The sequence below is a fragment of the Parastagonospora nodorum genome (genome assembly GCF_000146915.1).
Source record: "Parastagonospora nodorum SN15 chromosome Unknown scaffold_23, whole genome shotgun sequence".
NCBI classification, from domain to species: domain Eukaryota; kingdom Fungi; phylum Ascomycota; class Dothideomycetes; order Pleosporales; family Phaeosphaeriaceae; genus Parastagonospora; species Parastagonospora nodorum.
In genome coordinates this window covers 325636-347360 of record NW_001884571.1, presented here as the reverse complement: position 1 = coordinate 347360, position 21725 = coordinate 325636, and the positions used below count along the sequence as shown (strand labels likewise).

Below are 21725 nucleotides of genomic sequence, written 5' to 3'. Positions count from 1 at the left end.
CTTCGGCATCTACTTGTGCCTCGATTGCTCCTCGAACCACCGTAACATGGGTGTCCACATCTCCTTTGTGCGCTCGACCAACCTCGACAGTATGTCTCGCGGCCCATGACACGCGAACAAGCGCTGATAGAAGACAGTCTGGCAATGGGACCAACTTCGCATTTTCAAGATGGGCGGCAACGAGAGCGCGACCAAGTACTTCCAATCGCACGGCGGTTCCGCAGCTCTTGCCAGCAAAGACCACAAGGCCAAATACACCAGCAATGCGGCGACCAAGTACAAGGAGGAATTGGCCAGGCGCTGCGCTGCAGATGCTAAGCTGTACGTTGTGGCAATTGCTGACGGAGAATTGGTTGTATGCTGACATGTCTGGCACAGCTACCCCAACGAAGTCGTCATAACAGATGTCCCTGAAGCGGCCGGAAGCGATGGCACCAACACCCCAGCTGGAGACGACGATGACTTCTTCTCTTCATGGGACAAGCCAACTATTAAGCGCCCCTCGAACCCTCCCTCACGAACTGGCACACCGCGCGCGGGATCGCCATTCCTCAAGCCTGGCGCAAACGGCAACGCAACAGACCGTCCCAAGTCACCCCTCGTAGGAGCAGCAGAAGGCACTACACCAGTAGCAAAGCCTGCCGTACGAAAGACCACCGCAGGCGCCGCACCAAAGAAGAACATTCTCGGCGCAAAGAAAAAGGGCCTGGGAGCAAAGAAAGTCGTCGCCGCGGACGGTGGCCTAGACTTCGAAGAAGCCGAACGCAAAGCCCGGGAAGAAGCAGAGCGCATCGAGAAACTCGGCTACGACCCCGACGCCGAAGCCGCCGAAGCCGCCGCCACGAAGTCCAGCGTCCCAGAAGCCTCTGCCATTGCATCACCCACCCCCGTCTCCCCTCCTCGCGGCGGCTTCGGCTCGACCGCCAAGCCCGAGCGCTCAAGTCAAGACATGGAGAGATTGGGGCATGGGCGTCGCACGTCTTGGATTCGGCCAGGTCGGCGCAGGCAAGAAGCCCGCCGCACAGCAGAAGAAAATGGGCGGCTTTGGCAGCGTGGGCCAGCCCGCGCAGGACGAGAGCCAAAAGTACGCCCGCGACAAGTTCGGTACGCAAAAGGGCATTTCCAGCGATGAGTTCTTTGGCAGGAATGCGTATGATCCGTCCGCGACGAGTGCGGCCAAGGAGAGGTTATCTGGTACGCACATCACTCCCCCACTCCTTGAAACTTCTTATGCTAATCAATAAAAACCAGGCTTCGAGGGCGCAACCTCCATTTCCTCAAACGCCTACTTCGGCCGCCCCGAAGACGACATGCCCGAGGAAGACTACGGCGACCTCGAGACCGCTGCCAAGGACTTTGTACGCAAATTCGGCATCACCGCTGGCGACGACCTGGAGAATCTGACGAGCATGTTGGGCGAGGGCGCGACAAAGTTGCAGGGCGCCGTCAGGAACTACCTCAACTCGTAGGAGGGGTATGGGGGTGGTTGGACTGAGTATGAGCGGCGAGGTTGATGGGGGGGAACGAGGACGGGCGTTTTAGAGGTTGGGTACGAGTGTGTTTGGGTTGCTTGCTGTGTACTGGGTTTATGGCAATGAGAGCACTATTCAATCAAGCCAATACTATATCTCACAACACGTTGCATTCAAGCCGTCCAACAGAATTTTTCGCACGGAGCCATCCAGGCCCTAACATGTTTATTTCATTATACTGTGGATAGAACAAGTGAGTTTGACCAGCGCCGTTGAGGGCATGATCGGGTATCTCTAGAAAGTCATCAAGCAACAACTTTTCCCCCCGCCTACAAATTGCGACAGTAAAGTTGTCTTCGTTGGCCATTAACGGGTCGTCAGGTTGAATCGACGCCTATCCCAATGCTATTTTTGAGGAGTGCATACACCCAGTAGTAGAACCATGAAAACGCCAATATATCAATACGTGAAATGTGAGATTATGCGACTTGTTGCAAGTGCAGGGTGCCGGTTGAAGAGGCGGACGGTGCATATATGTGACCGTGTGGAGTTGTGATGTGAAATGGAAAACGCCGTGTGTAACCGGTCTTGCCGTGTTGAATGCAGTAAGATCGTGAGTCGTCATCTATGTGATCAGTTGGAGACGCCGAGGCCCTTGATGCCGTTGGTGACTTCGATGGCAGCCGCTTTGGCGACGGCAAGGAGGCCAGGGTTCTGCTTCTCCTCTCCGTAGGCCTCTTTCGTCTCGCTGTTTTTGCCGTTGGCGCCGTTGGTACCATTAGCTCCGTTGGTCTCCTCTGCTCCTGGCAGATCAATGTTGACGCTATGAAGCTTTTTGTCAATGTCCTTCACCTGAAGGCCATCGAAGATAGGGAAGATGCCACGTGTGGCGTGGAAGTCGTTATGTACTAGATGAGGTGTTAGTAGAAATCAGTACAGCCATAAACCTAGCCACTCACCAATGTTGAGAAGGTACCAAGTATCCACGACATCCTGGATAACGAATCTCGAAGGACTAGCACCACCATGACAATTGGCCCACTGCTGGCCCAGACGGTAAAACTCATCCTTCCAGGCGAGGAAGCTGACAGTTTCAACGATGGTTGGCTGAACAATCTCCTTGCCTGGGAAGACACCCCACGTCACGGCGTTTGGTCCCTCGTTTGGTGCATTGGTCTTGAGATCGCCGTCCTTGTTTACGGCATAGTAAGTGAACTCTGGGTCGCGCTCGATGCGTGTGATGATTTCGGCAATGTACTCAGGTGAGACGAGGACTTCCAGATACGCCTTCTGGTAGACATAGCCGTTGCGTGGGCCCCAACCAAAGGTGGGGTCGGACGACTTGGCACCATTGACTGCTGGCTGAGAGTTGATGGTCAAGAAACCACGACGGTTGAGGTCGATCAGGTCGTTTCGAATGGAGGTAGCTTCACCAGTAATGGGCTGCTCACTCCATGGCAGAGATTCAAGCTTTCCTTCCATGTAGCGGACGAAGAGATCTGACAGGTCCTTGATCGAGAGTGGTGTGCCCCAGAGCTTGATGTTCTGCTCGTTGGTCCCCTTGAGACCAATACCGTAAGAGTCGAGCTCACCGAAAGCAGGCGAGCGAGAATCTCCCCAGCGACCGTTGGGAAACTCGTCCCAGTCTTGTGTACGTGCCACATAGGAGCGGTTGCGGTTGCGCCAGAAAATTGGGCGGACATTCTCGTCGCGGCGGTTGAGACCGAGGGACGGCCGCCATGGAAGCGGCTTCTCCAATGGCGACCCGGGGTCGGGTAGCAGATCCAGTTCTTCGAGGACCATACGAGTGGCTTGCGCGAGGTTCATGGTGTAGCTACTACTGTTAGCATTGCGCAGCGGGTATGATTTTACAACCTACAAGTGAAGATGCGTGATGCCCGCCTCGATCAGCCTCCGACACATGTCGGCAACAAGACCCTTTCCAACCTCACGAACTTCGACATCGTCATTCTTGATTGGCTCCAGAGCATCGGTCCAGTGCTGAGGAATGTTACACCTCGTCCATTGCGCTCTCCGCAAAAACGAGGCGTGCGTGTGGATGGGCATGATGCCGGGAATGATGACGGCATCAACACCCTTGGCTCGGACCTTGTTCACCCAGTCGATGAAGATGTCGGTATCGTAGAACATCTGGGTGACAATGAAGGTGGCGCCAGCATCAACCTTCTCCTTGAGGTGGTCGATGAGCTCGTCGACATTGTCATTGTCGTCACTGCCTTCTGAGTAGCCCGCGACACCAATGTCGAAGTGGTTGCCGTATTTCTCCTTGATGTATTTGACCAAGTCTTTGGCGTAGCGGAAGCCTCCAGCAGTAGCCTCCCACTTTTCTCTCTCACGCGGCGGGTCACCTCTGAGGGCGAGGATATTTGTGCAGCCGGATTGGTAGGCGTCTCGGAGGGCTTCGTCGAGCTTCGTCTTCTCCATGTCGGTACACGTGAGATGCATGCATGTCTCGAGGCCGTATACGGTCTGGGCGACTTTGACCATTTCGCAGGTCAGTTTAGAGTGGCGACCGCCAGCTCCCCAGGTGAGGTCAATGAATTGTGGACCGAAGCCATGCATGCGGTCCATGCGGTCGTAGAGATTTTGGACACCCTGAGGTCGTCAGCCCGCCATTGTTGAGTCCATCGGAGAGATGTAACATACCTGGGCTGTCTTTGGGGGGAAGAACTCAAAAGAAAAGGTTGGCTTGCCCTCGGCCTTTGCCTGGGCAAGCTTCTGGGAGATGTGCATGGCGGCGAGGAAGAGAAAATGGAAGAAGGTGAGGAAACGACTTCAGGGTCCTGTCTTCGGATCAGGCGTCGTCGGCGAGTATGTATCCCACGGCGCTGACCGACAAGGATGGTGCAGATGTACTTGTGCACCCCGCGCTCAGTTAATTCACTCAACCACGCACTATCCGAAATAACGTTTGCGAGCCCAGCGATCTGCGAGTACCCGCTGCATAAAGCACTGCTCTTGCTGTCGAGTGTGAAGGCGAAGGGCAATGGCGAGTCGAGTATGACGGTGAGAGTACTTTTCTAGTGGAAGGGTGGGTTATAAGCAGCTAGCGTTGTCGGAGGCTTCATCGGCCATTGTTTGGTTGCCAAGACCCGTTGCAGTGTGACGGGCCAGCAGCTCCGGTCCGATTGGGAGCAAGGCGGTAAGCGTGGCATGTTGACATGAGAATCTGGGCGCGAGACGTTCGGAACAGTGAGCAAAGCTCGCATCCTCCGGGTCCCGGGGAGCTTCAAATGCTGGAGACGGGCCCCGCAGAATGCTTGTCGCGCTGCCCCTGCCCCAGATGACGGCCAGGTGGTGCGGCTTTCCGCATGCGGCAAGTCCGGTGTGGGGAGCAACCACCACTGCATCCTCCACCAGGTCCACGCTTGACATAAGAAATACAAGCCAGCAGTTCTGCCCTTGACGTGTTTGTTACTGTGCCCAAGGCCTGATCACAAGTTGTACTTGATTCCTACATACAACCTCTACAAGTCCACCCGCCATGCCTCCTATCTCACGGCCCCGCCGCATCGTGGGCGTGTCCCTGAAGATGTATTTCGACCTCCCCAGCACGCTCTCCTATGTGCGTGGAGTGCTGCAGCTCGACGGCGACGCCTGGAACTCGCGAATTGACCTCTTCGTCATCCCCGACTTCGTCTCGCTGACCGAGTCCCGCCGCATCCTCGAACCCTCCTCCATCATGCTCGGTGCCCAAGATACCTTCTGGGAAGACAAGGGCGCTTACACGGGCGAAGTCAGCCCGCTCGTACTGCACCAGGCTGGCGCGAGGATCGTTGAGATTGGACATGCTGAGCGACGGGCACAGTTTGGCGAGACGGACGACTGGGTCGCGAAGAAGGCGGGTGCCGCAGCGAGGAACGGCTTGATTCCTCTAGTGTGCATTGGCGAGCGGACACACCACAGCGTCGCATCTGCGGCCGTGGGTGCAGCCATCGCTGAGTGCAAACCTCAGGTCATGTCGGTGCTGGCTGCAGTGCCTGACGACACCGAGGTCATACTGGCCTATGAGCCTGTTTGGGCCATTGGCGCAAGTGAGCCTGCGGATCCCGACCACGTCGTCAACGTCACGAAAGAGCTCAGGAATCTGGCAGGTGGACGAGCTGGCGTTGTAAGAATCGTCTACGGTGGCAGTGCAGGACCGGGCACCTTTGCGAAGATCTCAGAAGGTGTCGATGGCCTGTTCTTGGGTCGCTTTGCCCATGACATCCAGAACCTGAAGAAGGTCATTGAAGAGGTAGGAGGTGCTTGAACGAAAATGATGTCAATCTAAGGGAAAGACCTTTTCGCATCTTTTGAGCCTGCAAGACATTGCTATAAACTGGCACCGATGCTGCCATTGTTTCGGGCGACACGCTATATGACGGCATCCGGGCATACTTGGAAAGAGACTGAAGATGATTTCCTACAATTCGAGCACTTGCGTTCGCATGTAGGCCAAGGCTCGTAAGGAGAGTTGACCTCGCGACAAGCAAAATTGGGACGATGAAGCATCACGAGAAGCTCGTCGCGTAAGAGCATCACGCAGTTGCACGTTCAAAATTGACCGTTTCAATACTGTGCCTCTTCCTACTGTCTGTGCTGCGTGACAGTCAGTTGTTGAAAGTCCACCAGTCGCAACTGCCGTTCTCGCACTCTTTCCTGCGACACATGCCCACGTGGCTTTTTCCCTTACACACGTGCAAGTACCGATACCTCAATGTTCCTCGCCTACAACCTCTCTCACCAGCAATCAACTCACATCTCTGCAGCCAGCGCAAGGCCAGTGCGATGATTGCTATGCTGTGCTCTGCCGAAGCGATGCGCCCATCCTCTCGTTTGCTAGGAGCAGTCAGCGAAGCAGTCACCTTACTGCCATCGAGGCCGACCCCGCAACTTCGGAACAGGCTGCCACGGTTCAAGAGACATTGTCAACTCAAGCACCATCTAGGATGTCCCAAGACATCTGCACAGCTTTTGGTATTACACATCGATCGATCGAAAGCTGCAACCCACGAGTGGTCAGCGAAGAAGAGAAGATTGTGCTCGAGCAGCGTCGATAATGTCGATCTATATTTGCGATTAGCAAGTTGCACGTAGCCCCAACTACCGCTATCAGCCTCAAGGATAGAAATGTTTCCACATGAAATCTCCCATCAAGCATAACGATAGCGAAGACCCGTCAAAGCATGCCGAAAGAGATCGGGGAATAGAGATCGGTCCCTACGAGGAGTATCGGACGACAGATAAGCAAGAGCTGGAAAGGATTCGGGACGGGATTGGCCTATGCATGAGCACACGATTCGATGCCCTTCTCATGTTGACACATTTCCCTTTTAGTCAGTACCTCAACTGGCCACTGGTCCGTCAAGGTCAGCCCTTGTTTTGTCGCGCCTGGTACGAGCGTCAGGAGATGCAAACCCCCCTGGCTCCGTTCCCATGCTGGGATGGGGCCCGTTTTTTCGTCCACCAGTTGGTAGGTACGCCGATGCATGGTTCCATGAAATCGTTCTTGGTGGAGACATTGAATCTCTGCGATCGCATCTCAACTCGCGGACATGGACGGCTGAATGTGCCTCACATCTCGAGCTGTCATCCATCCTCTCACATGTACGCTGCCATTTCTACACTTTCTATGGCCTTCACTCCGCTGAGGCTGGCGCAGCTAGACCACCATTTCAGGAAAGGACGCTACACTCGCGGAACGCCTCCGCTTCCTCTTCCGACACACTTCGGATGAGCGCAAAACAACGCGCCATGGATCACACCACCGCTTCATGACATGCGAGTCGCTACACGATGACATGCGGGGAAAGTGGGCAAAGTGCAGATATCTCTCATGCTGTTTCTGCAATTGGCCGCGCCTGCGTCGATCTTGCAACCACTGTACCGCCGTTCCTTGAGCACTATTGCTAGGCCTTGCTCCGTTCAGTACGGCGTCAATCAAACTCAGGAAGCCAGTCCTTCCGCCGTTTCCTTTTGGGGTCATTCTAGCCGCGCAGAGCCGCAATGACTCGTCTCAGTCTGTGGACGATGTCAAAGGAACTGCTTAACGGAACTTGAAGACGCATACACGAGTAAGTCCCCAACATTTACTTGCACCAGATTCGACTGGCTTATGACGCCTGGAAATAAGACTTATGTTTTACGCATCTTCGTTGGGTTTAGTATGCTTCCCCGCAAAGTCGTTAGTCGCGACCCGACGATCTAGAGCTAACCCCCGCACGAATCAAGATGTTTCGAGAGCTTTCATCTCCACTTCACTCCGCACAACCGGGCTTAGCTCCTTAACCACCGTCAGCCTATTCGCCATTACAGTCATGGGGACTCGAGCTTCTCCTTACACCAGCTGCCCATCGAATTGGTAGTCGCCCCGATCGGGATGCGAAGACGCCGAGGTCATTTGGCTACCTAGCACTTAGCAAGGAGCTCAATTGCTGGGGATGACAATCTGTGTTATTTCGTCATGCACAAAGAACTCTCCTTAGTCTATTGAAACATTCCACGTCTGCTTTAGAGGCAGAGCTGTGTTATGCATGAAACTGTCAGCGCCACAAACTACAAGCTCATTTGGATGGAAGCATAGATTCGTCAGACTGAAGCCATCTCCGTAGGGACGGAACTACCCCAGCTTCTCCGCGTGAAGGCTTCACGCCAGTCGAGGTTTAGTCTAGACTGATCTGCCAACCGCCAATACTGAGGACGCGCAAATATTCAACCGCGGAGCCGCAGCGGTTGGCCTTCCCCTGCCAAAGCATGTACAGCGTATGGGCTGCACGCGCTCATCATACTATCGATGATCGCTTGCCCTCGTCCGGTAGTCCCGCCATCGTGTAAATGTGCCTGTGCCCCAAGGTTTCGCACTTGCTCATATAGCATTCGACTAACCCTCTTCCTTCGCCGTCCATACAGCTTATAATCCCCTTACCCCGGCTGAATTTGCACGATGACTACCCACCACGAGACGACTACCACAACGTCAAACTCTACAGGCTCAGGTCTCTTCAATAACCACGGCGCTGGGTTTCCACAGGACACAGCTAGCAACAACGCTCACCTGGGTGCTACATCAGGCAGAGAGACGAACAACACACACCTCGGCGCATCATCAGCGAGGGAAGGCGACACTCTCTCGGCAGGATCAACAGCCAACGGCTCATTCTCCAGAATGGCTAACCATAACAACGAACTAGAGAAAGACTTCTCGAGGCAAGATGGTAAGATACAACATTATGGCCTTGCTTGCAGCGATTGACTTTGATAGGTTATGGGCAACATCTTGATCACAATGCGGACTCAGATACCGCTCTGAGACAGATCCGTACAGCAGGCAGCATCTCCATTTCTCCTGAACTTTTCGAGAAGCTGTACTTGTCGCCACCAAACAAGGTCAAGGGTGAACTACGAAAGACCTTTGGTAACCCTACGCCACTGTAAGTCGGAACTTAAACATATTTTTCCATCAGCTAATGAAGATAGTGCCCTGATCGGATTTCTGTTGTCACTTTTCCCCTTGAGCATGACGCTCATGGGATGGAGGGGCGCCGGTGGCAATGGCGCAGCTAGTACTGGATGGTACTTCTTTGCTGGTGGCATGTTGATGGTCTTGGGTGGTGTTGGTGAAGTAAGAAATTCTGTTGATCTTTGCGGACATACGAGCTAACAAAGAGCAGTGGATTCTTGGCAACACATTCCCCTTCGTTGTCTTCTGTTCATTCGGTGCTTTCTGGCTCGGATACGGTGCTACTCTTCAGCCATTTTACAACTCCTACGCCGCATACAAAAACCCCCAAGTCGAAACTAGCACAGGTATCGAATCTGTTGGATTCAATGTCGGTGTCGGTAAGTCATTAGCTTGTTTACGAGCAATAGCTAGGAGACTAACAAAGCTTTAGCATACTTCATGATCGCCATGGGCATACTCTGCTTCATCTACCTCATCTGTTCCATCCGCACCAACCTGATCTTCTTCTTGATCTTCTTCACCCTCGTCCCGGCTTTCGGTCTCCTCGCTGGTGCCTTCCTCCATGCTGCCAAGGGCAATGCCGCAATCGCTTCTAAGTGTCAAGAGGCGGCTGGAGCTTTCACCTTTGTCACATGCATGTGTGGATGGTACATTCTCCTAGCTATCATGCTTGCCAGCGTTGACTTTCCCTTCGACTTGCCACGTAAGTACTACCAATGCGATTGCAACCAGACAGATGCTTATTTTTCCCAGTTGTCGACTTGTCAGGTGTCATCAAGGGTGCCAGCGAGAAGCGCAAGATCGACCACATTGAGTAGGCTTCTCGCCAGGAAGTCTTATCGTGCCACCAGACGCGGAGAACAAGTGCAAGCCTGCTTGCGATTTCACAGATGTGATGAAGACAACGGAGCTAGACTTTCTATAATGGAGTCGCCGAATATTCCTTGCGGTCCCTCACGAGATCCGAGTAAGAAGTTGTGTCGTTCGCACGTTGATACTTTGCCCTTTCAGTGTTAGTCTCAATATAACTGAGCACCATCTAAACAGCTTAATACAAGTTGTGTGACTATTCCACATCATGCGCAACTGATCAAATGTGTGCCTTGACTATCCTTTGTCTCATCCCTCCATCCGTCCACAAGATTGATAGCTGTCTTCATCTTCTTTGATGACAAATACCATCGTGACAAGTCCACCAAGTAACTCAACCTACTACAACTCGTACCACCCTTTACATTCTTGATTAGGCATCTCACCACATCCAAACATCGCACTAAATGGCGCATCCTTACTCATCCTCCAATTCTCACACTCAAATACTAACCCCTCTCCCCATGCATCCCACACCCACTTATCACCATGCCTGACCCTCCCACCCTAACATCCCTCCTCACCACCCGCCACTCAACCCGCGCCTTCCACCCCACCCCCATCCCCCGCGCGCTCCTCGAATCCACCCTCGCCCTCGCCCACCTCTCCCCCAGCAACTCCAACCTGCAACCCTGGCGCATCAAGATCCTCACCGGCGCCGCCCTCACGCGTCTCAGCACCGCGCTCGCCGCCGCCAAATCCGCAAACCTCCCGCCTTCAACAGCGCTGATACCACCGTCCTACCGGCATCATCGCTCGGCGCTGGGCAAACAGTTGTACGGGCCGCAGGGATATGATGTAGCGAGGGAGGACGAAGAAGGCATGCGGGCGGCGCAGTTGCGGAATTATCGCTTCTTCGACGCGCCGTGCGGGGTGGTTGTTTACATGGAAAGTTGTCTGGCGCAGATCGATGTGTTGAGCGTGGGGATGTGGGTGCAGAGTTTTTGTCTGGCGTTGGGGGAGAGGGGGGTCGCGTGTTGTGTGAGTGCTAGAGGTGGCGGGGTATGGGGAGGTGAGTTAGAACGCCCGAAAGACGGTGGAGGGATGAGGTGCTGATGTGAGGGGGTGCTTTAGGTTATTAAGAAGGAGTTGGGTTTGGGGGATGAAGGTGGAGGTTTTGGTGGGCGTGGCGGTGGGGTATGAGGATGGGGAGGAGGGGATTAATGGGGGTGAGAACGGGAAGGGATAAGTGGGAGGACAGTGTGGATTTTATGGAGGATTGAGAATTGAGGGATAGGTATGGACTAGGAGAGGTGAGTGGGAGGACTGTGCTTATGACAGATTGAGGATTGGATAGGTGTGGTTCAGGTAATTTCTCTCCCGTACGATGGGATGTCATGTAGGCGGCAGATTTTGACCGTCAAGTGCAGCGATCCAGCCCCAGCTAGCAGCGACGCATTTCTGACTTAACGTTTGCATGCTAACGTAGAGTAAGAAATATTCTAATTAGATGGTAGGTATTCAGTTATTGTGCGTTACTCTTGTGAAGTACGCATGTGTTATTACTTAGATAGCATTGCAAATTAGAGGCCTTCAGCTTCGAGCAGCGTCCACAGGAAACATGCTGACTACAAGCAAGAGCTAGATCGCTGCACTTGGGGCACACCGATAATGACGAGCCGTGTTGGGCAGAAGTTGCAGCGAAGTACAGTGTTCCAAGATTTACATCTAGCACAGTTTGTGCGTATGTAACTAACATGATTATGATCTAAGTATGGTCCCCATCTATATTAATACAATGCAAGTTTCGTCGCCATCTATGCCGCTGTTCAATTATGCTCTTTTTTTTTGAAGGCGGGTTTCCTTCTCGGTTGCTGCTTTCCGCATCTGACCCCATCGGAAGTCGTCCAGGTTGTATATGGTATAGAGTTGAGTCATGAAGTTGACCACGGAGACGGTATATTCATACAAAACACACCCGACACAATATTGAATAAACTCGAGAGGTGAGCGAGAAGAAATGACAACAACTATGAAGTCCCAGATTCTCCGATAGTACAACAAGAGAATGAGGGTATATGCACTCACTGGGTCCCATTTCCCTGAATCGATTGTCAGAACAGTATCAGCAACGGCAGCTACATCGGTACTTACGGTAAAATCTCGAGATGAAGAGTGCTGGATTGATACACCAGTTCAGTACAGAAGTGGCCGCAGCTACCCTCTCCATCCAACCCGTCGACTTGCGGCTGAAAAGGAGACTATCACTCGTAAGTGGTCCCAGCGTCCACCTACGGCGTTGACTCAGAAACACCGAAAACGAATGTGGCGCCGAAGTATACGCTTGTGAAGCGAGGCATACACGTGTCTCAACATCAGCGTTCTCTGAGAGCACCAAACAAATGTGATCTCTGTCCTCGCTCATCATGGATCGGATCGTCCGGAACAAGCCGTCGGTGTCTCGCGGGTAATATCCGAATTTTTGCAGGATGTCATCACCGCATGTACTCTCTATGACTCGCAACAGTTGACAGCATCCAGGAAGGCAAGTCACTCTCTTACTCGTGACGCTTTGACGTAGGCGGCGACGGTGCTGTCCAACCAGGTACTCGGCGTTCTGGTAGAGGTAAGCAATGGACCATGGAGACAGCGTTCTGTTGTCCACTCGAATGTTTCCGGTCACTCCTACAATCTGTTCGCCTTCTCTTACAGTCTGAATGAACCCGAGGACGCATTCGGGATCAAATCTGGTGTCGGCGTCTATGCCGACGACGTAATCCACGGACTGAATGGATGTCCCCTCAAGGAAGTTGGCGAGCGTGTCGAATAGTGCAGGTGAATGCATCGAGGGCGTAGGCTTAGATTTGCGCTGGTTGAACTTGTGCAGGAAGGATCGGACAAGGATGATTCCGTCTCTTTTTCCCCGGTTCTCGTCCTTGATGATGCAGATAATTGGAAGCCCCCTGAATTCTCCCTTCACGACTTCGACATCCATCGGAGCACCATCCCACGAAGTGTAGGCCTCGGGTATGAGGGTACTTGACGGTCGCTCAATGATCTCTTCTTTCAGATGGGTGCCAGGCCTACCCCTGCCGCTCACTCGACCATCGCAAACCACGATGATGGCCTTTCGGTGGGCGTCCACAGATTTTTGTTCAGCTAACGAATCCAAAGAGGTCATTATCTCCTCATAAGTCTCATTGTAGCAACAGAGCAAGTACACAAAATTTTCAGGCGTTGTCGGAGTCTCTGATGTGGGGCGCGGTGAAAATTGTCGCAGAAAGTATGAGATAGCAATGAGAGAGATCTCGATGGCGTCTACCGCGAACTTGAAGGATATGAGTGGAAGCAAAATCCAAAAGAATCTGGAGTAATCCGCGAGCATGTACATCAGGGTGAGGCTATGTGTCGACAGTCAGCGGTCGAAGTGTGGCAAAACATGAGTCGAAGTACTGTACTTACTTGAGGGGAATGAGCATAGACAACACCATATATTTCTCGATCCTCAATCGCTGCCTGTCGACGGTTGGAAGGTGTTCAATGACATTGCGCAAAGCGCGGGATGGTATCCGAAGTGATCCCATCTCGGGCTTGCCGGCAACGGTAGCATGACTGCCTGTGAGGTGACTTCCTGAGTTGGAGGTATCGAGAAGCTCCATTTTGAAGAATCTTGGGTGCGCTTCTTGGGAACGAAAGCAGTTTGGGGGGAGCCACCGAAACTTCTATATGTTTTTTTTCCTTCGTGAAATGCACGGATTAAAAATACTGGGTATGCAGATTCAGCAAAGCGCGGCTAGTAACTATCAACGCATGAGAGGTTTCGAGCTAACACTAGATAGGAAACAACTTAGGGGTTGGCGGTCAACTACCGCCACGATCGCCGACAGGACCCCAGGCGACAAGCTCGTAGCTAGGCGCAACTACGGGGTCTTCGACCTGGAATTTTCCTACGAAACCACTCTGAATGGTCACAACGTCGCATTCGCCATCGCCAGTAACACCGAGTTCCGCCAACCAAGCTTTAATATGCACATCACATTTCATCGGCCGCTTCAGCCTCGAACCTTCTATGGCAAGGCTGAAAGTTAATCATATCAGCCGCGGACACAGTCGCCACCACAGCACGAACCCAGAGAGACTGGACGTGTAGAGAGGCACCTAGATGTGTTGTGTAGTCCGTTGATGTCTATCAAGAATCGTGAGACACGTTTGAAAATTATAAGCCCGTGGAGACACCGAGCTCGGCCTACCTTCGAGCGACGGGCCACGTATGTACCTATGTTAGCAACTCTCGTCCAGGAATAGCGCACATTATGTTTAAAGTCTCCACTGTTGATGGCACCGAGCTGGTACGACTCAGAGACACTAGTCAAACTGTACCCAAGGCGAGATGGTCCAAATTGTCCAATGTCATAGTCGCTCAACTTCTCACCGTTCCACTGCGTTGTTTGATCCAAGCACCAATATCAATCACGAAATATGGTTCCGCCAACATCTCTGAGAAACCAAAGCTCGCCAGTTCCACTGGTTTCTCCTTCCAAAACTTTCGAAAAACCTACTGTCGTTGCAGTTATTGGAGTTGGCTATGTCGGAGAACATCTCATGGAAGTCTTCTCTTCCGCATTCCAAATTATCGGATATGATGTCTCGCCTTCACGGATCGAGCAATTGCAGTCGAAATACTCACATCTTGAGCGCGTCAAGTTCTCAAACAACGAGAAGGACCTAAAGAATGCGTCTCACTTCCTTGTTTGCGTACCGACTACCTTAGGACTCAACGGTAAAGTCGATTCTTCACATGTTCGCAGCGCAATCAAGATGCTCCACAGCTATGTCACCAATACATCTATCGTGGTGATAGAAAGCACTGTTGCAGTTGGCATGACGAGAGACTTTTCTTGGACCACTCGGCAAGATCGCACGGTATATTGGCTGGAATGTCACCAGAGGTGGAGGAGACACTACAGACTTAGAACCGGAAGACTGGCTAACAGTTATGCAGAGAATTGATCCCGGCCGAGTTGAACCTCCACCGAGATCGATACCCAAAGTTGTTTCCGGTCTTGACGATATCACTCCAGGGTCATTAAGTGCCATTACGGGATTGTACAGAACTGTCTTTGATACAGTTATCCAGGTCAGCAAGCCGGAAGTGGCGGAGATGACGAAGCTGTACGAGAACTGCCAAAGAACGATTACCATCGCTTACGCAAACGAAATGGCAGACGCCTGCCGTGAGCTCGGGATTGATCCTTTCGAAGTCGCAAATACATCAGCCAGCAAGCCATTTGGCTATCTGCCCATGTATCCGTCACTTGGCATCGGTGGTCATTGCATTCCCGTCAACCCGGTTTACTTCATGTCAACTTGCAACCTCCCACTCCTCAAACAAGCTCATGAACGAATGGCGACGCGCCCATCACGAATCGCCAGCCAGCTTCTCACCTCGATACTGGAAGACGATCATCAGAAACATGGTGGGGCACATCGACCAAGCCTTCTCGTGGTTGGCGTAGGCTTCAAGGCTGGCCAGTCGGATCTATCCCACTCACCTGGCTTACAACTCCTCAACGTCATGCGACAATCAGGAGAGATAGACCTTACGTTCTGTGATCCCTTTGTGCAACAAGAATCTATACCCGAGATACCAAAGCTGGAAGAAAGTAGTTGGAAGCCAGAAGTTCTCAACACTTACAGCGCAATTGTAGTCGCCGTGAGACAGCCTGGTCTAGATTACGGTATTTTGATGGATTTGCCAGATGTGCGGATAGAGGTCTGGCAAAGATGACAGCAGGACGGTTTTCTGGGAAAGGGCTGTTGGTTTCTGGTGACGACTCAGTCGCGCCACGTTGTTGGAGCATTTGCTGATCTCAATCATTGGCGGGAGTTTGAGCGCAATAATTCAGGGGCCAATTCATAGAATCATTGTAGAAGTCTAAGTTAGTGCATCATTTCCAAATAAAGAATTTCTCAAACCTTAAAATCGGGCCATTTGTGGTGTAATTACGCCTGCAGCGCCGGATCCAAGTTAGTTGCTGAACAACCCTTGCGCAAGCGCATCCCGTTACTTCAGCTCGTGCAAAGGCGCGAAGCTCGTGCTTCTGTTGAGGATTAATACGGCAACGTCTGTCGATTCCCATCTCGGCCAGTTCGATATCTATTTCATCATGAGCAATGCGCTGGGTGTCTGGACGCCATTGAGCAACGCAGTGCCTGCTTTTGATCCATTCTACTACACTCCCTTGGCAGGAATTTGCCCAGTAGTGCAGCCACTGCTCCACGTGGACAACCTTTGTGGAAGATGTGGTCCAGGAACTAACAGAAGTTCCTGTGATCATTGCTGCTCGACAGATGTACGTAGGTATGCAACTATTCTATCGACCCCTCTCTAATCGAACAGGGATACCACATCTCAAATCCGGATTACAGTTTTTGCGTCGCTGGATACAGCAATGCATGCGATGCTACACGATGGCCCCCAGGATTCAACACATCAGCCACTCCGCGGCCAAAGTTCGGGAATGTCCCCTACGGAGAATTCTTTAGGAGCTGTACCGTGGAAGGCACACTTGCGCTCACGTATGATGACGGCCCTTCAAAATGGACTGCAGATTTACTGGATATATTGAAGGCCAATGGCGTAAAGGCAACTTTCTTCATCAAGGCCGCCAATCTGTATAGAGACTTGGTCACACACCACAGTGACCGGCTTCCCGCTGTCATGAGGAGGATGTACAATGAAGGCCACCAAATTGCGGGACATACTTGGAGCCACATGGATTTGTCTCGAAGGCTCAACTCGCGACAGCGCAGAATAGAGATGCTGAAGAACGAGATGGCGCTGAACGATATTCTGGGCTTTATTCCGACATATATGCGCGCACCCTACAATAGTTGTACGAAAGAGACTGGTTGTTGGGACGACATGGATGAGCTGGGTTACCATATAGTAAGTGCACAAGAAAGTTTCATGTCAAGAGAATGACGGAGATACTAACTTTGCGGTCAAAGTGTTCGAATGATGTCGACGGCAGAGACTGGGCAGGGAACTATACATGGGCGGAAGAAGTGTTCCTTGAGAAAATTCGCGGGAAAAACGTTCAGGGAATCCGGGCCTGGATGGATTTAGCACACGACACTCAGGAGCTTACAGTGCACCGCCTCACGCAATTCAAGATTGACAAGGCAAAGGAGCATGGGTACAAGTTGGTGACAGCAGGCGAGTGCTTGAACGACCCAGAAGAAAATTGGTATCGGGATCCCTTGACAGGTGGACCGGTTCGCAACCTGCCTCCTAAGGGATCCTTATAATCCATTGTTCGTCTTACATTAAACTGTAAATGCTCAGAAAATAACGCGATAGCCTCAAGCACTAAGAAGTTCGTTATTATTGGCAGCTAAGAAATCAATAATGCATTCTTGTTCAGGACCTGCCTGTCCGGACAACTGACAGTCAATACTCAACTTTTCAGGAACCCAAGACCCGGTTGGCGGAGCGCTCTCCAGCATCTTATCTGCTTTAAAATAGCCCCAATTACAAACCACATGCAACCGATTTTCGCAAGGCGCAGACCGCGCCGCACTTCGCATGAGAGGCTGTGTTCCACATTTTACGCCCGGCGCAAGGCCTCCAGCTGACCGACCAATCACCGCGAGCCTCACAGCGCGTTCAGCCTCTCCATAGTTGTGTTTACGCGCCCGGGAATATACCAACGCGATAATGAGATGCGGCCCCATGTCCGGGTCCGGCTGGTGAGCATGTATATTCTGTCAGATCCGTTGTGTTGCGTGAAAAGTTATCAGGAGAAGTACCATGAGTCCTTCGGATATGGCGGATGCACCGCAAGTCGTACCGCGGACCGACTACCCGGAGACGTCGTGGAAGTACGAAACTGCTGTTCCTGAGTATCACGATAAATCGGCGCCGACTTATGCGCAAACAACTGACGTGGAGGATGAAGCGCCCAAGAAGGATACCAGGATAGTGGGGCTAAGGCGCCGGACTTTTTGGATCATTGTTGTGGTTGCGATTGTGGTGATTGGGGGTGGAGTTGTGGGCGCGAGTGTGGGAGGGACATTGGCTGTGAAGAGATCAGGGTATGCGATGAAAGAGACTGTAGTTCATGATGTTTACTCATTGCAAAGCAGGAACAAATCTGATCAAAGTGCCGAACCGCTGGAGGCATTGCCGTCGTCTGCATCATCTCCATCGTCATCTCCAGTACAATCAGTAAGCGCTTCACCGATCAGTTCATCGGCCACGCAATCAGCAATCGTTACATCAGCCTCCAGCACCGTCCCGGCGGTCGCATACGCGCCTCTAGACTTCACCCAAGTCAACACTATCAACATCGAATGCCCGCCCAACGTCTACGTCTCAGGCCAGGAATGGGGCAAAAAGTACCGCTATAACTGTGAGAAGCGGAGGAGTGTAGGACTTGGCGGAATCGACGTTTCATCGTTCACGGCATACACGTTTCAACAGTGCGTCGACGCGTGCAGCCAATGGAACGAAATGACCACGAAAACGACGCCATGCAAAGCAGTGGTGATAGCGTCGGACCTGATGGGTCGACGTAGTGCAGGCAATGGTGCGAACTGCTGGTTGAAGAGTTCGAGTGATTCGGACGATAAGGAGATGCCATTGATGAACTCGTTCACGCTGATACAATGACGTTAATGAGGAAGACGAATGAGGGTACAGGTGGTATACGAGTGTAGAAGGTAGCTAAATAGAGTTGTCCTACCAAACTAAAAATTGTAAGTAGTCTACAATGATGTTGTTATTGGTCCCAGGAGTAGTGGTGGCGAATCGTTTTGGAGACCCAGAGCGTCGGTATGCTGCGCCGCCATGGTACAGCGAATGAAACGTCTTGTGTATACGCTCGAAGAGCCAGGCCATGTCAGGACAATGTGATGTAAAGCATCAGCAGGAGACGTTTTGGCACCCGCCCATCTAGCGGTAGATCAAGCCAGCCATGAGACGCCTCTCTCAATGAAACTATAATCATGGTTTCATAAAGCGCTGCTACGCTTAAAGCTCTTTTTATAGCATTTCATGCATGTCTAGAGCAGACGTATAATACATTGAAGAGTGATAGCTTCGAGTGATACAACTGTGCTGGAAACTTGCCAATCAAACAATGTCCTTGGGTGATCGTAGCCCTGGTCAAATCTGTGCTCAACTGAAGCCAGAGCGCATCATGCATGACGAGAAGTAAACCAAGAACGTTCTTAGCAAGTAGAAAGGTTGTTTACTAACAGTCCTTAGTGTCTTCTACGGTGCAATGATCGTGGTGAAGCTGGGGAAGACGCAGCGCGAAGCCCATGTCCATCGAGGACTGCTTCGGTCTCGGTCACCGTATTTCCACAGCATTCTTGAAGACCGCCATGCCAAGACGTCGAGGATAACTCTTTATGACGTAGAGGCAGATGTATTCTTCGCTTTCCTTTCGTGGCTCTACGCAGATTGCTTCGTTCCGCCGCGGCGCGATGACTGGCTGAGTCTGTGCAAACTATGGCTCGCCGCCGAGAGATTCCAGGTAATTCGCAACGTCAAGAGCAACGTAAGACCTTTCGTGACTAACTCTAGGCGTAAGGTTCCAGCACTGCAAAATAAAGTCTTCGAAGTATTCAGTTGCCGTCTATATCAGAGAGAAGTCGATGGGCTGGACCTCGAGATATTCCATTATGTATACGACAACACCGGACCAGGATCGATGCTTCGGAAAGTCTTCGCTCACATTGCCTTGTCGTATGGGAGGCAAGATGCGTTTGCGCAGATGAGGAAAGATATGCCGCCAGTATTCCATGCAGACTATGCAGCGCAGCACGCCGACCGGGCACAGAAGTGGGAGGAACAGATTACAATTGATGACTGGGACCTTACTGGGTTCCTCCTTCCAGAACTGGTTGTTACGAAAGGCGAGAATTCAGCAGCAGTCAAGACAGATACAGAGCAAGATTGCAGAAACCGGGACAGACATGATGGTCCCATGGATGAGAGAGACATCAAAAGAAAGAGGACGAGGGAGTAGTTATTCTTGTGTCATCCAGAACGATATGTCTATCGATGGAAATCTAGCTGGGTGGATCAGAGCGCAGACAATTGTACCAGAACTTGAAGGCATTTCCGGCGAAGAAAGAGGATATCGTTTAGGGTTCCGCAGCATTTCGTAGTTTCGCAAGTTGTCTCGCCAACTCTCTGAGCTTCACTTCTACACTCGCTAGAGTTGCTATCTGTGGTGATGCTCCATTTGCTTCCGCTCGTTGCAGAACTTGCTGCGCTTGGTGTAGTTCACGTTGGCAGTCGGAGAGTCTAGTGAGTTGTTCCGACGCCGATAGCGTACTGCTGTCCTCAAGCTCGCTGGTCGTATCCATGTCCCAGTCCTCGTCGTCGGTACTTCTGCCCAGAAGTAGGGTGCTGATCCAGAGGCTAACATGGCCACGGAGATGCAGTAGACTAGCTTGCTTATCGAATGGTGGTGAAGCGATGAGCTGATCAAGTCGTTCGGCGATTTCTCTTGCCCTAGCTAGCTCCTCGGTCTGGACAGCATCCTCTTGCGCACGAGCTTGATCGGTTTGACGTGTATCGCTGCCTATACTGTCGTTCGACACACTACTCGATCGCAGCCGTCTCCCCTGGTTTCTACTTCTCGTCTGCTTACTCTTCTCGCAGACCTCGAAAACCCAAAGTGAGAACATAGCTGGATAGAAGGTCCTCTCGTCAACGGAGTGAGGAGTGAGCTTGCGGTATGGGAACTGGATGATGAAGCGTTCATAGTACTCTCTTGCTAGATCGAACCCTTCCTCGGAGAACATGTCGTGCTCTCTGAATTGCCCATCAATATTTGACATGTTGTTGCTGTCTATGATCCTGTTGGGCGCTTTCCGGAGCAATATCTCGGCACCAACCCCCCAGCGTCCGTGGTTACGTGGATCGACAGGGTGCCCTCCAGCAACGTGGGTCCGCAAAAGCATGCCCCACGCTCTTCCTGCGCGCTCATAGTCACCTTCAAGTAAGCAACGGTGCATCAGAGTCGAGAGGACGTTGAGGTGAGTCTTCCTGAGCGAGGTTGCTTCATTTTGCTTATTTGTGGGTCTGTTCTTATACAGGGCATCAACGGCGTACAGACGCGCTGGCGGTTTCGCAATTTCTTCCTGTAGTTGGCCTGCTCCATACCGTCCTTCAGCAGCCTTGACAGGCGCATGTGGAAATGGCGAAGGAGGCACATCGGACTCGTCGTCAGGCAAAAGGCCTGCGACACGCAGCTGAGCTATCTCTGTGGACGCATGTGAGGCGTATGATTGGTCTCTCGAAGCGGATTTTGAAGTCGCCTCAGGCTCAGGACTGGATGAGTCATGGGATACGTCTCCACGCCTGCGCTTCCTGAGCCTGCGGTACTGGTTCTCGCGTAGGGTGTGAGTTGTTTGCTGATTGCTGTTCAGCTGCGTGGTGAAGTATTGCATGACCGGCTATAGCAGAAGTCCTCGACGGCGCGCTGATGTCGAATAGTTCCCTCTCAGTCTCTCAGTGACTCATCCACAGGCATTGCACTGGCGGTGATCGTGCTCTGGGCAGCACGTGCTGTGCGTTTTCTGTGGTCTGGTGTTTCACCGTCGAGTACAGGCAGGCCGTTGTAAAGTGCAAGGCGCGATCTAGATTGCGTTAGCGTCATTCCTAAACAGGTTGGCTCGGCAAGCGCGACATGCATCACTGCCGCCGACTTCACCACTCTGGCCGCCAGCCTTCAACGCTCCTACACTTCCTCTCCTTTACCACCTATTCTTCTCGAGGCGCTCCTTCCTCGCAGAAGGCCCTCACGATATGGGGCAGGTTAACTCGACCGAAGGCGCCTCGGACCCGCGTCTCCGCCGAATAGCCCGGCCAACATCATGGGCGCCTTCGCTGCTGAATCGCACGCCTCACGCTGAGAGTGACCATGTACCCGAGCTGGTGAATATAGCGCATAGCCATT

General features: G+C 52.2%; 12 protein-coding genes across 12 annotated transcripts; 8 read left to right on the top strand and 4 right to left on the bottom strand.

Moving 5' to 3' along the window:
- Positions 1-46: 46 nt before the first annotated feature.
- SNOG_12691 (hypothetical protein) lies at positions 47-1469 on the top strand (the record flags this gene model as incomplete). The annotated part of the gene is given in 5 exon segments (XM_001802860.1): positions 47-89; positions 138-321; positions 379-941; positions 958-1194; positions 1252-1469. The coding sequence occupies 5 exon segments, from the start codon at positions 47-49 to the stop codon at positions 1467-1469; spliced, it is 1245 nt and encodes a 414-aa protein (XP_001802912.1).
- Positions 1470-2105: 636 nt separating this feature from the next.
- Positions 2106-4423, bottom strand: SNOG_12690 (hypothetical protein; the record flags this gene model as incomplete). Its single annotated transcript, XM_001802859.1, has 4 exons — positions 4140-4423; positions 3352-4088; positions 2432-3306; positions 2106-2380 (listed from the first exon to the last, which is right to left on the bottom strand). The coding sequence occupies exons 1-4, from the start codon at positions 4224-4226 to the stop codon at positions 2106-2108; spliced, it is 1974 nt and encodes a 657-aa protein (XP_001802911.1). The 5' UTR covers positions 4227-4423.
- A 554-nt stretch (positions 4424-4977) lies between these two features.
- On the top strand, positions 4978-5745 carry SNOG_12689 (hypothetical protein; the record flags this gene model as incomplete). The annotated part of the gene is made up of 1 exon (XM_001802858.1): positions 4978-5745. The coding sequence occupies one exon, from the start codon at positions 4978-4980 to the stop codon at positions 5743-5745; it is 768 nt and encodes a 255-aa protein (XP_001802910.1).
- A 2392-nt stretch (positions 5746-8137) lies between these two features.
- SNOG_12688 (hypothetical protein) lies at positions 8138-8302 on the bottom strand (the record flags this gene model as incomplete). The annotated part of the gene is made up of 2 exons (XM_001802857.1): positions 8138-8218; positions 8264-8302. 2 exons carry the CDS (start codon positions 8300-8302, stop codon positions 8138-8140), a joined length of 120 nt encoding a protein of 39 aa, XP_001802909.1.
- A 116-nt stretch (positions 8303-8418) lies between these two features.
- SNOG_12687 (hypothetical protein) lies at positions 8419-9755 on the top strand (the record flags this gene model as incomplete). Its single annotated transcript, XM_001802856.1, has 6 exons — positions 8419-8689; positions 8800-8889; positions 8939-9096; positions 9146-9314; positions 9368-9640; positions 9691-9755. 6 exons carry the CDS (start codon positions 8419-8421, stop codon positions 9753-9755), a joined length of 1026 nt encoding a protein of 341 aa, XP_001802908.1.
- A 541-nt stretch (positions 9756-10296) lies between these two features.
- On the top strand, positions 10297-10996 carry SNOG_12686 (hypothetical protein; the record flags this gene model as incomplete). The annotated part of the gene is made up of 2 exons (XM_001802855.1): positions 10297-10736; positions 10891-10996. 2 exons carry the CDS (start codon positions 10297-10299, stop codon positions 10994-10996), a joined length of 546 nt encoding a protein of 181 aa, XP_001802907.1.
- Positions 10997-11580: 584 nt separating this feature from the next.
- On the bottom strand, positions 11581-13406 carry SNOG_12685 (hypothetical protein; the record flags this gene model as incomplete). Its single annotated transcript, XM_001802854.1, has 3 exons — positions 11581-11849; positions 11902-13148; positions 13210-13406. 3 exons carry the CDS (start codon positions 13404-13406, stop codon positions 11581-11583), a joined length of 1713 nt encoding a protein of 570 aa, XP_001802906.1.
- A 654-nt stretch (positions 13407-14060) lies between these two features.
- Positions 14061-15535, top strand: SNOG_12684 (hypothetical protein; the record flags this gene model as incomplete). The annotated part of the gene is made up of 3 exons (XM_001802853.1): positions 14061-14274; positions 14318-14670; positions 14750-15535. The coding sequence occupies 3 exons, from the start codon at positions 14061-14063 to the stop codon at positions 15533-15535; spliced, it is 1353 nt and encodes a 450-aa protein (XP_001802905.1).
- Positions 15536-15914: 379 nt separating this feature from the next.
- On the top strand, positions 15915-17058 carry SNOG_12683 (hypothetical protein; the record flags this gene model as incomplete). The annotated part of the gene is made up of 3 exons (XM_001802852.1): positions 15915-16028; positions 16109-16696; positions 16759-17058. The coding sequence occupies 3 exons, from the start codon at positions 15915-15917 to the stop codon at positions 17056-17058; spliced, it is 1002 nt and encodes a 333-aa protein (XP_001802904.1).
- Positions 17059-17560: 502 nt separating this feature from the next.
- Positions 17561-18495, top strand: SNOG_12682 (hypothetical protein; the record flags this gene model as incomplete). The annotated part of the gene is made up of 2 exons (XM_001802851.1): positions 17561-17844; positions 17896-18495. The coding sequence occupies 2 exons, from the start codon at positions 17561-17563 to the stop codon at positions 18419-18421; spliced, it is 810 nt and encodes a 269-aa protein (XP_001802903.1). The 3' UTR covers positions 18422-18495.
- A 379-nt stretch (positions 18496-18874) lies between these two features.
- Positions 18875-19967, top strand: SNOG_12681 (hypothetical protein). Its single transcript, XM_001802850.1, has 3 exons — positions 18875-18964; positions 19019-19289; positions 19347-19967. The coding sequence occupies exons 1-3, from the start codon at positions 18891-18893 to the stop codon at positions 19782-19784; spliced, it is 783 nt and encodes a 260-aa protein (XP_001802902.1). The 5' UTR covers positions 18875-18890; the 3' UTR covers positions 19785-19967.
- A 15-nt stretch (positions 19968-19982) lies between these two features.
- On the bottom strand, positions 19983-21216 carry SNOG_12680 (hypothetical protein; the record flags this gene model as incomplete). The annotated part of the gene is made up of 3 exons (XM_001802849.1): positions 19983-20065; positions 20097-20318; positions 20415-21216. 3 exons carry the CDS (start codon positions 21214-21216, stop codon positions 19983-19985), a joined length of 1107 nt encoding a protein of 368 aa, XP_001802901.1.
- Positions 21217-21725: the final 509 nt, after the last annotated feature.

What these genes read in the sequence shown, in the direction of transcription:
- SNOG_12681 (XM_001802850.1), top strand. Translation starts at nt 18,891, where the DNA reads ATGTCCTTGGGTGATCGTAGCCCTGGTCAAATCTGTGCTCAACTGAAG. An exon ending in CGCATCATGCATGACGAGAA is followed by an intron (nt 18,965 to 19,018) that starts GTAAACCAAGAA and finishes AACAGTCCTTAG; the next exon opens with TGTCTTCTACGGTGCAATGA. An exon ending in TCGCCGCCGAGAGATTCCAG is followed by an intron (nt 19,290 to 19,346) that starts GTAATTCGCAAC and finishes TCTAGGCGTAAG; the next exon opens with GTTCCAGCACTGCAAAATAA.